The following is a 13,187-nucleotide window of genomic DNA, read 5'->3' on the forward strand; positions in this document are numbered from 1 at the left end:
TGACGTGTATTGAATTTTTTATATTAACTTACAATTTAACAAATGAAAGAGCCACTATAAACTAAATTAAAGTGTTACAATGGAAATTACCTTGTTAATGGTTGTCCCCAGTGTCTATAAACATTTTCTCATGTATCGCTCATCTTTTAATAATTTAATTAAACCTAAAAAGTTAGTTAAAAGAACAGTAAATTAAATAAAGCTAGTGAATACTCATAATTTTAAACTATAACAATAATAAAAAAAACAATATGCATGTCAGTTAAGTTTTTCTTATAAATCAATATAAATATGTTATTCAAAGAGTTTTTATCAATATCATATCAGTATCATTCATGTCTATATAACCGTTATCGGATCATCTTCAAAATATTATACCATTAAAGATATTTCAATATCAATATCTTTTTTTATTTACATGCATGGTACATTAGTGTTCCTCACTACTATCATTAAGTGATGACTTTAAGCATTCAATCAAAATATGATTTTCTAATAAAAATATTCATTTTGCATAGCAGACAAATCAATCAATAATGATATGCACACATATTATTCCCATAATATGAACAAAAATTTGGTAGAATTCAAAATCATGAGTTACATTAATTTCAATATAACCAATGATAATACCAATAAATGCATTTGGTTTAGAAGAAATAAAATATTATCAGAATATAAGAACATGAGTACTCGCCTAGATAATAGATGTTTTGTTTCCACTTGTCTTATTTCATTCAAATTATCACCTATAAAATATAAAATATTCAATTATTGGTTAATTGTAATTTAAATAACAATTACTATTGTATTGAACTATTTAATTTTTAAATATTTTAAACTTTTAGGTTTAATAATTGTAATCAAACTTAATATTAATTATTATTAATTTACACGAAATATATTAAAAATTAAAACTCTAACATTTCTTTAGTACCTAAATCAAGTTCACTTAAGTTATAACCTTTAAATAATAAACTCAAATTATATATCATATATATATATATAATATTAAATAAGTAGCTTACACATATTCATGCTCGTCTTTATTTATTATTTTCTGAGTTTGTTTTTCATACTCTTTCTTTGATATTTTTTCATAATTGGTTCTATTTAGCTACCAGTAGGACTGTCTCCATCGAATTAGACATTTTAGTTTTATTCTTCTCATCTTGATATTTTCATTATATGCTTTAGCTATTATATTTTCCTTTTTGGGGTCTGGGTAGCTATTCAATATTGTCCTTTTAATTTTGATTCAGCTAGTTCTCCGCTTTTAATTTTGTTTTATCAGTGGACTATTCATTATGCGATAAATTTCTATTTATTGGTTTATTGTGTTATTATTTGCATACAATCATTCTTTTAAAAACACAAAACATGTTTAATTGGCTTCATTATGCCTTGAGTTGTTGGGGGTACCGTCTTCTGGACTCGTGGTGTGACATAGTAGTATCAGAGAGAGCCTATGTATTGTATTTAACCTTCTTTAACTTTTCATCTCATATTTCTTGTCTTCATAGGATTAAGTAAGGTTAGGTTTTCTTTGTTATTCAGTTATTTAATTTTGATTTCACATATCTTTCAATTATTTTAAATAGCTCCAAGAAGAAAAAGTGCTTCAACTGCTCATGGAAGGAGAGGCTAGAGAGTTACTATAAATGATGTACTTATTCCTAGTGTATTCACTCCCCTAATCGGTGTCGTTCTGATCCTACTCAAACCACCAAGGTTATTGGAGCACCAAATCTCAACATGAAAACTCTCGTGGAGGTGGCGACCTTGAATGTTACTAGAGCACTACAAGTCAATTTTGTAACAAATTACACAAGCGGTCCAAGCGATTCAGCATGCGACACAATCGACATTGCAAGCCACTCAATCAGTCCCATTAGTAGCTATTATGGGGGCACAACCCAATCAATCAATGGCAATGACCAATGTGAATACTATGAATCGAGTGATAGATCCACTTTTGAAGACACATCATCTTACCTTCAATGGCACAGTGGACTTGAGCGAGTGTAATGCATGACTTCTCGACATCGAGAAGAGGCTTTGAAGAATAAAATATCCTTAAGATTGTAAGGTGGACAATGTGACATTCCAATTGGAGCAAGTAGCTGATGATTGGTGGAAAATTCACCCCCGCAATATATTTTAATGAGACAATAGTTTCCTAGGTGGATTTTGAGAGACTATTCATGAAGCAATATTTTCCTATAGCAGATCGTGACAAGCTCAAGAATGACTTAAGGAAGCTTGAGCAAGGAATGGAGATCGTTCGTGAGTGCAAAACATAATTTGCTAGGATTGTATGTTTCATTCCATTGATTAATCAACTTGAAAATCAGAATATTACAACATACTTATTGCCTTAAGAGAGGACATTTGAGGGTGATTATTAGTTTTCAAGTGTATAACTTATAGAAAATTGGTGGATTGAGTTATTCATGCAAAGATAGAGATCAATGTCTGCGAGGAAAAGCATGTCTTCAAGCAGAAGAATTTAGTTGCAAAATCAGAATCATCAGACGCATAGTCAAAAACAAATCCTCAATGTGTTCATTGTAAGAAATGACATTTTGTGACATGTAACTTGGGCATCGACAAATGCTTCAACTATTATAGTATTGATCATAAATCAAAGGATTTCCCCTTCAAAGTTCATGGTCAATCGCAAGTGATGAATAACTAGGCAAATAATTCTGTCTCATCACAAGAATAAATGGCATAAGTCTGACGAAGGACAATTTTGGAAGCATCACAGAAAGAGTCAAGCAAAATGAAATTATTTTGTAGCTTCAACTACATCCAAAACAAATGGTGGCATCTCAACCATATCAACCACGTCCTCTTGTACTACAATATGAACAACCCAATAGCTCCCACTAAAGTTTCAACACAACTCAATGGTGTAGTACCACCCTCAGCTATCAAGCTCTACAGCAGCCTAGACAGGCAATTCCACCGTGAGCATTTATTATGATACAAAAAAAAGCTCATGAAGCTCCTAATGTGGTTATATTTAGTATCCTTATTATAAAAAACTAACAGGGGTATTATTTGACTCAGGGCAACACATTCATTCTTCTCAAATTTATTTGTATATACTGCATTGATTCATTCATTATATCACATTTATCAATCACTCTGCCATATGGCCGACCCATTATCATTACTCAGTGTGTTCGTGATTGTGATATTATCATCAATGACATGCATATGCCTGCTACTCTCATATTATTCCCACTATCTGAGTTCAATGTAATCTTGGGCATGGACCGACTATCCACATATCATGCAATTATAGATTTTCATAAGGGAGGGGTGAATTTATGCATACTAAGCTCAGTTTCCTTTTGGTAGAGGAGCCATTTCATGCCTAATTTTGGCAATTAAGGCCTATAATTTCTTCTTCCATGAGTGTGCTGACTATCCGACTCATATGATAAATTTTAAGAGATAAAGTGTTAGCTTAGATATTGTTCCAATGATTTAAGAATTCATTGATGTATTTTCTAAAGATTTGTCTGGCTTACTAACAGATCGTGAGATCAAGTTCACCATAGACCAAATTCTGAGCACCACTCTAATTTCTACAGCACCATATCAGGTGACCATTGTTGAACTTTAGAATCTCAAGATCCAGTTGAAAGAATTGTTTGATAAAGGATTGATCCAACCCAGTGTTTTACTTTACAGAGCACTAGTATTGAGCTTGTGGTTATGTGTGGAATAAAACAAAAGAAGATATTATTTTAAGTATGTTAGTATGTAAACGTCCATAATTCTTTTCTTTAAAAAAAAATAATGAACTAATAATAATAATAATAGTAATAATAATTGTCAATTAGGTGGTACCAAATTTAATGAATAAATAAACTAAATTGTATAATCATTTATATTTTAAATTTTAAATGGTGTAGAATTGTTAATTGAATCAATGAATTCGTATAACTATCGTGATTATCGTCTTGAGGCAATTAACTGCTTTTTATTAGAGGATAAACATACTCTTCCTCGTTAAAGACGTTCATCCTTACTAATTGTAGTAGTTTCATAGCTATTCCATAGGATTGCCAGACATTTCCTTACTATTTCAGTTAGAATATTACAATTGTATAGTGTTCAATTATTGTTCATGATGAGATTAAGATCCATCTTAATTTATTGCTGCAAAATTTTTTGCCTATTTGAATTAATCATGTAGTTATGATCTTCTCTTTTTTGCAGTTATATGAATTTACATCTGTCATACCACAAGCTTGCATGAAATATTATAGTTATTACATGTTATGCCCATGAAAATAATTTGACATGTTTGTGCGTGGTGATATGCAAGTCAGCAAAACTCTTTTACATTTTGGCTAACTGGACTGACAGACCCATAGAGTGAAGACTCTATGAGAAATTACCATATTTTTTTAGGTTGTTATTGACCTTCTAGGTTTCAGAGAGTCTATTAAAATCAGCTATATATAATTATAAATGAAAATTATATAATAAGAAACTTGATTGAAAATAATTGCATGTTATCTTATGGTAAGTGAGTATATATGATGTTTATCACTCTTGTTATCTTATCATAATATATATATATAAAAAAATATATATATATATATATATATATATATATATATATATATGCATGTAGAGATCACCACTATTTGTTTTTCATACTACAAACCTCACTTTCATTGTCATTTATGCTTTAATAAATAATTGTTATTTACTGAGTTTGTTTTTCAAATTTACTTTTTGATATTTTTTTATAATAAGTTTTATTTACCCACCAAGAGGACTGTCTCCACCAAACCTAACATTTTACTTATAGTTTTCTTGTGTTGGTCTTTTTATAGTATCTGCGTAAACTACAGTATTTTCCTTTTTAGGATATGGGTAGCTGTTCAGTGTTGTCCTTTTAGTTTTGATTCATCTAGTTTTCTACTTTCATTTCAGTTATATCACTAAACTATTCATTATGAAATAAAGTTTACATATATTAATATATTCATGTTATTATTTGCATAAAATCTTTTCTTTTCAAAATACAAAATATGTTCAATTCATTTTATCATATCCTGCATTGCCAGAATGTATTGCCTTACGGACCCGAGACGTGACAATGAACTTGAGAGATTGAGGGATGGGAGTGTATCCCATTATTGGTGTGGCTTGACGTGCCTCCTTGTTTGTGTAGGAGGAAGTTTTTGACATTGGAGAAGAGGTAAGAGAAGCCGGGTCTCTGATACCATGATGGAGCTGAAGTTACAATATGTACAGCTTCATTTGCATTAGATAAGAAATAGGAAATGTACAGATTTAAGATTTTCAGCTGAAGTTTGTTGCTACAATTACATCAATATATATAGAGCCAGTAAGCATAATTCTATAGAGGTTGGAGCGATCCTGGATGTAGTGCTTATCAGGATGTGGTAGTAGAGAGTATCCCTGATAGTGTGGTTTGCCTCAGGTCTTTTAGATGGGTGCATATAGCTTGGGAAGAGGCAGCATGAGATCCGCCTGGATGCAAAAGGAGAACCGGCATCTATCGGAAGGCTGCAATAATTCTTTGATTTGGTCAGTCCGAATTTTTAAGATTTTTAAAATTATAATCTTTATTTATTTTAGTGCCTTAAATGAAAATCATGTATTAGCAGTTTTTATAACATTAAATGATGTAATTTATTCTTATAAAAAGCTGGACAGCATTAGAAAACTCCCACCACTAATTTATCTTCCCACAAGTTTGAATCAAACATCATTATCTCATTGAAGGTCATAATTTCTAATAAGCTTGAAAAATGATATGCCGTCCATGATGTTCCTTGTTTTTCTGCCTTTAACAAAAAATGGGAAATAAAATATCAATATTACAACTTTAATCAATACAAATAGAAATAATAAACAACTCTTCAGAAATATATATAACAAATGGAATACCAACTCTATCTGAAGTACAAAGAAGTTATTCTATTGACATACTTCATGGAATTCCCATGCATAGGTACATACGGCTGCAGACAATTTCTATAAGAAATTCCATTGAAATTTTGATCAGAATTAAGAGAAATCATAAAATATGCATTGACGTGTGTAATACATAGATTTGTGCATGATCAATAGATGACAAATTTCTTTACATATCTGATGACTTTTTTTTTTTCATTCCTCGTGTCGAAATCTTTGAATAGAAGTAAAAAGAAGTCGGCAGCCTTGGAAATGTCGAAGATCAGTTGTCACTCCAATCGACATCGTTGTCGTCCTCATCACTGCTTGCGCATGCCTTGCAATATTAAAAAAATGTACAAAACATTAGCTCAAGGAGAGATTTTTTGGAGCTTAGCTCAAGAAAATTATTAACGCTTATGTTTAGTATTTGCCTAGTATGGATTAATATTGAAGCAAACACACCACCATATTGAATAATATTGATACATTTCTGAGCTAAAAAAATAATTTGTTTTAAGCTAAGCTAACAGAAAAATATCTATAAGAACATGATGCAGGAAAAGGAGAGCTACATATGAATATGAAGAACCTGGCGTATGGCATTAGCCTTCTCCAATATTGCGGTAACCCTGTCATTACTGGTGGGCTGGGTCACAAAACTTGGCCTTGATGTTGCAGCGCGTCTCAGATTAAATGTCTGTAGATTTTAGTGTTATACAAAGAGTTTATTGTAAACATATAAGGGTAATATAAGAAAATATTTAGACAAATTTTTGAGCAAATGTTCATAACTCAATGCTAGGCTTTCAATGTTTGCGTAGGGGCGGCTATACAGTGGATTTGCTAAACTTTGTATCCTCCAGGATGCACCGGTTTTACTCAAAATGTTAGGCCTTATTTCATAGTTTGTCATTCAACATCCATTAGAGAAGGATTTACTGAAAGATTTCAACACACTAAATATCTTCTTCTAAATTTTGATTTATTACTTCATTTTCATTCCATTAGCTACCAAGTTACTAATAGAAGGGTAAACTATAGCATCCATAATTTATGCATAAATTGATGTCATACCCTGTAGTTAAGGATAAATGACATCTTATCAGCAGGAAGCTACAAAACTTAATTTCTGAATGTGAATATTGAAGTTATACCTTGGTTCTTATTTGATGCAGCAGATCTCCTGTTTCATAAACTCCTTCACCACTAGCAATTTGACTCTTTGATTCTTTACATGGTTCCAGGTTGTGCGGAATTTCCTTCAGAGTATGTAAAACAACTTATGAAAAGGTGAGAAAGCAAGTGAGAAAAAAGGAATCTGAAGCAAGTTTAGCATCAGAACAAGAAATTTTATACAAAAATGTGATGTATTGTTAGAGAAATTGTCAAGGAGGTAAATTTTGAAAAGAAAGTAGTGTTGTAAATAGACATCATGTTTCGTCATAGATATTACCAACCCAACCCAACCCATCACACAAGAAAGGATTGCAATTTCTTTGATCACGAAGGGGACATAAGAAAAACTTTTTTAGTTTCAAGCAAGTAATTTTATATAAAAAAAAGACATGCTCACACTATAAACAAAAAAGTTGATTACTTAAATTCCATAATTTGATATGCTTATGAATTAAATCCTGATATAATCGTAAGTTGCATATAGCTTGACATTTTTACAGTTCAGTAAGAGCATCATGTTAATAAATTTCTAAGAAAAAGGAATTTGAAACTTACTGGGTCCCTGATTTGACGAAGCCATTGTTTTCTTCCATCTAGTTCGCATGTCTTCTGATTATCTTGCTGAAAGGATAAGTTAAAGATGGTGAAAAAAAAATATAATCTAAAAATTAAGTTGCAATAGATGATAATGATAAATGTAAATCATGTTAACAGAGCTAACTACCAGTTGCTTGTGCTGTCCATCTACTCTAAGGTGCATTGTCAATTGAATACTGTTTTCAATTTCCATGGGTGCAGGCAGATTTTGATTCTGAGAGTACTCAAAATGGTTAACCATTTGGGTAAGATCAGAGTAGTTATCTCCTGATATTTCATATGAAGGCCTTGTCAATCTCCATTGTATTGGAGGAAGAGGGGGTGGTGGTGGCAGTTCAGTAGGCATTAACGTTGTAGCGTTTGTGGGACTAACTGAAAAAGATTCATATCTTACATCTTGATTCATTAATGATTCAAAAGTGGGAATATTTGAAGTATAATGAGGAAGAAAAGAATCTGTATCATTCCCACAACAAATATCCTGATGGTTCATTTGGCTTGAATTAGTTTCTGTTGATGATGAAATCCTTCTAAAATCATCAGAGAGCTCATTTGTTTGAATTTCAGAATATTCATCTTGCTCCCAAAGCTCAGAATTAGAATCCGAGCAGGCGCTGAGAAGATCTTCAGTTGAATATGGATTAGACTTACAGAAAGTGTCATCAGATTCAGAGGCACTATCTTGTGAAGGAAGATTGCATCCTGAAAATAAATGTAATGGAGGAGGCATATTTGCATCAATTCTTTGATTTATATAACCGTCAGGTAGTTCCACTTTCAGATTAGATGCTGCTATACTATTCATGGGATGGAATGATATCTTCATATGCTCCAATGGTGGGGAAGAATTCTGAGAGTAGTGAGAAGTGGAAGAAAGTGGGTATTCCAATGATCCATAATCAGTCTTATTTATGAGACTCTGCTCGTGGAGTGTCTGTGATGCAACTTCATTAAACCTTTTTCTCTGATTATCAACGAGAGGTTTCTCCTCTGATTGATTAGAATCAATATTGACAGGCTCTTGTTGGGCGGAACTTTTAGCATTACTAAGTGATGGTTTTATATGAAGACACTGTACAAGATTTCTTTGAGTTAATCCAGAGAAACTGGGAGACAAACACTTCCTATTCTGCACAGAATCCGTGGATAGTGAAGCAGCACTAAATGGGCCGCATGGTTCAGATACCTTGCTAGAAGGACGTTTTGTTGTTTGATGTACTTGACTAATCATAGTGGTTAATACATTTGGGGACGCAACTTGACTTCCTTCATGCTCACTAAATGAAAGGGATACAAATTGTTCTTGAGGATTCTGCTGAATACCAGAGCCATCATTATTATGACCAATGCATGTTGAGTAAGCTTCCAGGGAACTATTTTCATCAACTAGATATTTCCTACTCAAGGCTGGATTGCTGTTCAAAATTGCCTCATCCGTGAAGTTTAAAGATTCAGTTGATCCTTGCACATTGCCATCTGACTTCAACTGCTTTGATATCTGTCCAATGGCCATATTTTGTTTTTCTGACTTCACACTGCTGTTCAAATTATTAGATTGAGACATCGCCCCTGTTCCATTTGGGAGATTAAGATCTACAGGTTTTGATGGTTCGAGTCCTAGAAGGTTGCCATTTGTCCATAATTTCGAGGAAGGAATATTTGAAATACTGACCGGAGGTGAAGTCTGGATCGGGGATGTTGCTGCTATAGTTTCACGGTTCAGAACAGATTCTGATTTGGCATTGATAGACCATGGATGTTGATCATCATCAGTTCCATGTAAGGTATTTGTTATTGACATTGTGGGAACGCTACTTTCAAAAATTTGGCCCCCATCATAGGCCGCGCCTGGAGATAAGTCAGTTTCCAGGGTTGACTGCATAACTTCTAGCATTCTTGAAGCATCAAAATTGGTATCACTTGGCACCCTGTACTTGTTTGAGGAATCATGAACTGACATAGGAACCTCATTCTTAGAGTGGCTATGATATTGAGCCATGCTTGCAACTCCAGATTCATTTTTCTGATGCTCCATATCAGACAAAGATTGCATGCATTTTGTTGGGCACTCGGAATCTGTTTCCACTTCTGATTCCAGCGTATTAAGAGCGTCCACATAATTATCTGTCTCATTAACTTCCTCAAATTCGTTTTTATCACAAGGTAATCTGGGTAAATCTGCAATAATTGACGAGGGTTTTGCTCGGTTTAAAGATCCAGTTCTAGTAGGCTCCTCAACACTTGATGATTCAGAGTTCACAAAGAAAGGCTTTGAATCTTGAGTGCCATCAGAAAATTTGAGACCTACAGTCTTCACTAATTCGGATTTTTCATCCCATGTAACAGAAGGCGACCATGAAGTAATCTTCCAATGCAGGAAATCATCTTGAGAATCATTATCCACATCAAATACAAGTTCATCATTATGTAGCAGAGAAGCACCAGTATGATCATGATTGTTCTGTGTATTAGAAACTGAGAATCTGTCATACTCTGGAGCATTATGCATAACTGAATGGTTTGTCTCAGAAACTTGCCCAGTACAGTTCAACTTGTTCATAGTATTCAAAGGTTGTGAAGAATTTTCAGCTGAAAAGCAATTGTCATCATTACTTAGAGGTGCGAACCTTGCACTGCTCTCTAATCTGATCATTTAAAAATTAATTTAATCATAGCCACATGTTAGAAAACAAGTAGAATTAAAACAGAAAAATAATTATTTGCTTCGGTACTAGGATAAAGAAGACACACCTGTTACATTGTGAAGTAGGTTCTGGGTCTTGAATTTCTTCTCTAAGTCGTGAATATTTTCTCTTGACAGTATAATAAGATAGACATTCAGATTAACAGGAGTAAGAAGCTCATCAATATATATAATCTCGTTAAGGACTCTCATGAGTGTGAAAATAAAAAATATATATGATTATTGCCAAAATATTTAAGAAAATAATAGACTTTAAATTGGTATTGTTCAGGTTATATGTGTTGCATGGGTAAATATGCAAGTTGAAACAATGTCTACTTGTTAAACATAGAGTCCACATGAATTGCGACATGAGATATTGTGACTGCATGAGGGGGCATGAAAAGCGAGCGAGAGAGAGAGAGAGATCATAATTTATTGAAATCCGGCATGCATGAACTGTCAAGTATTCTGTGGAAGCACCATGGGATGAAATTGTCATTGAAACCGGATTTTTACTAACGAAACAAAGATTGTGGTGAATGGAACAGAATTTAACCATTGGCATGCCAATTGGTGTGATTCTATTACCATAAATCCTTATAAATGCATCAGTGACAAGGTATGTTGGATTACTTGTGCTGAAACCAGTCCTGCCTAAACTGGACTTACAAATGTTAGGGGGTGTAGCACATGTTCTCTTTGAATATTTGGCATTGCCGGAATAAGGATGCAAAAGCATTGTCTTAAATGCAAAATATGCACCATAAACCATCTCAAAAGAGAGAAAAACACAGCACAAAAATTATACGGTTCAGCTTCTGTAGAAAGAATTGTTCAAAATATAATCTATACATTCATAACAAGGACTTAAATAGGTTATTACAATGTTTTACAAATAAACCCCTAGACTTCTTCAATATAATCTTTTTACCAATAGGACCCTAAATAAGGTCCAGATCTCAACACTTCCCCTCAAGATGGGCAAAATATATCCACTAAGCCAATCTTGTCACATAACTTAGACAAATCAAATGAACTAAGTCCTTTAGTGAGGCAGTCAGCCACTTGCTCTCCAGTGACTACATGACTTAGCTTCAGTAGCTCGTTAGTCAGCTTTTCCTTGATGAAGAATCTATCAATCTGCACATGTTTGGTTCTATCGTATTGCACTGGGTTGTGCAAACTTGTTGTCATATCACAACTCCATTTGAGTTCCTTGGTTCTCCTTGAGCTCGACCAATAAGGTCTCAACCATATCACCTCGACAACTCCTAGGGCCATGGCCTTGTACTCTGCCTCTAATATTGACCTCACTACTAAAGACTGTTTGTTGCTTTTTCAAGAGACCAAGTTGTCCCCTAAGAAGATGCAGTATCTTGAGGAGGATCTTCTATCATTTGCACAACTTACCCAACTAGCATCACAAAAACCCTTAATGTCTACATGTCCATTCTTCCTGAAGATTAGCCCCTCCCTGATGATTTGTGAAAACTACAGTTTTTGCCACTGCTCTGGATATATGTGTTCCACCTAAAGTATGATCGCAAAAACCGTATTTTCAGGGGGAGGATCCATTCTTATTCACCTGATCTTTCGATTTCAAATAAGGGTGAAACTTATGACATTTATCAAGGTTATGCCCAAACATCTTACAATGAGAACAATAAGGAGGACTATGCCCCATGACGATTTGTTGCCCATATCAATTATGAGTTGTGCCCAACAAGACTTCAGTAATATCAGGTAAAGTAATATCTCTTTCAATAAGTATTCTGGTCACAGAAGGTCTAGTTAGGTTGAAAGTGGGTAGATCTAGCTTCATAGGATCCCCAAGTATGACACCAGTAGAGTAAAGAACCTGATGATGAAAAAAATGCAGCTTGAGACCAGATAGACTAAACCATACTGGTACAATAGACGGTTCATGATTGGGGTCAAAATCAGGAGGCCACTTGAGTAGCTTCATTGGTTTAGCAGCAATGTTAAGATATTTTTTGGAGAAAATCCGAGTGCAGTCTTCAAGCACGGTTAATTGAATCAATACGTGTCTCCCATCCATGAGCTCCACTTTCCACTTTCCTGCTAATTTGAGATCATCAAAACTTTTCCTGATAACATCCATAGGTGGGTGTCGCCACTGAAATTTTTCAATAAGAGCAAACTTGAATTTATCAGTCAGGGATGAAATTTCTAATGAAATTTTTAACTTAGAGAAAAAAAAGCTGTTTTCCCACTTTTCCTGCTTGCATTCTTAATAAATGGGCAGTCGCCTATACCATCATGATGCTCCTTATAACTTGAGAGGAAGACAACCGTCGTCTCCCCATGAGGATTACCCACAACGTGGGCAAAGGAGGCTTTGCCAGGTTCAAATGAAGAAAAAGGAAGCTCCATCATAGCAAGGAGAAACCCTGCCAAGTAGGGCAGAGGGCAAAAACGACAAGCCGAAGAGGTCGGGGCGAAACCGCAATTGTCGAAGCCGCGGAACAGCCACAGCTCGACGATGTCCATGCAAATGGTAGACAATGACTAGCCATGAAGCAGTTGCAGCTTGACGAGATCCACGCAGAAGCCGGATAGCGTGAAGGAGAGACGACAAAATCGCAGAACCTCAAAGTCCCTTCGTCGTTGGGCAGAAAGAAACGATGGCGCGTAGGAGTCGACGATCGCAGAAGAGATTGAAGAACGCAGAATTCATCGTCAAGCACAATGGGAAAGCCGAAGGATCAAACCAGGTTTCACCATCTGGCGAAACTCTAGCGGAGCAGCCCGC

The 13,187-nt window shown here is 34.5% G+C and overlaps 1 protein-coding gene across 3 annotated transcripts in view; it reads right to left on the bottom strand.

The window, feature by feature from the left end:
• Positions 1 to 5,961: 5,961 nt before the first annotated feature.
• LOC110033729 (protein SCAR3) overlaps positions 5,962 to 13,187 on the bottom strand; it is a 33,339-nt gene continuing 26,113 nt past the window's right edge. Inside the window, exons 5-10 of one of the 3 annotated variants that reach the window (XM_020737789.1) lie at positions 10,480 to 10,541; positions 7,856 to 10,373; positions 7,687 to 7,752; positions 7,110 to 7,214; positions 6,528 to 6,652; positions 5,962 to 6,289 (exon numbers count right to left, since the gene is read on the bottom strand). In XM_020737789.1, coding sequence (XP_020593448.1) covers positions 6,169 to 6,289; positions 6,528 to 6,652; positions 7,110 to 7,214; positions 7,687 to 7,752; positions 7,856 to 10,373; positions 10,480 to 10,541 — 2,997 coding nt within the window. In that variant the 3' untranslated portion in view covers positions 5,962 to 6,168. Of the gene's footprint in view, positions 6,290 to 6,527; positions 6,653 to 7,109; positions 7,235 to 7,686; positions 7,753 to 7,855; positions 10,374 to 10,479; positions 10,542 to 13,187 lie in introns of those variants that run through there. The other 2 variants (XM_020737790.1, XM_020737791.1) reach the window with 2 other exon arrangements.

This window comes from Phalaenopsis equestris, unplaced genomic scaffold (assembly GCF_001263595.1).
Source record: "Phalaenopsis equestris unplaced genomic scaffold, ASM126359v1 Scaffold001269, whole genome shotgun sequence".
Taxonomy (NCBI): domain Eukaryota; kingdom Viridiplantae; phylum Streptophyta; class Magnoliopsida; order Asparagales; family Orchidaceae; genus Phalaenopsis; species Phalaenopsis equestris.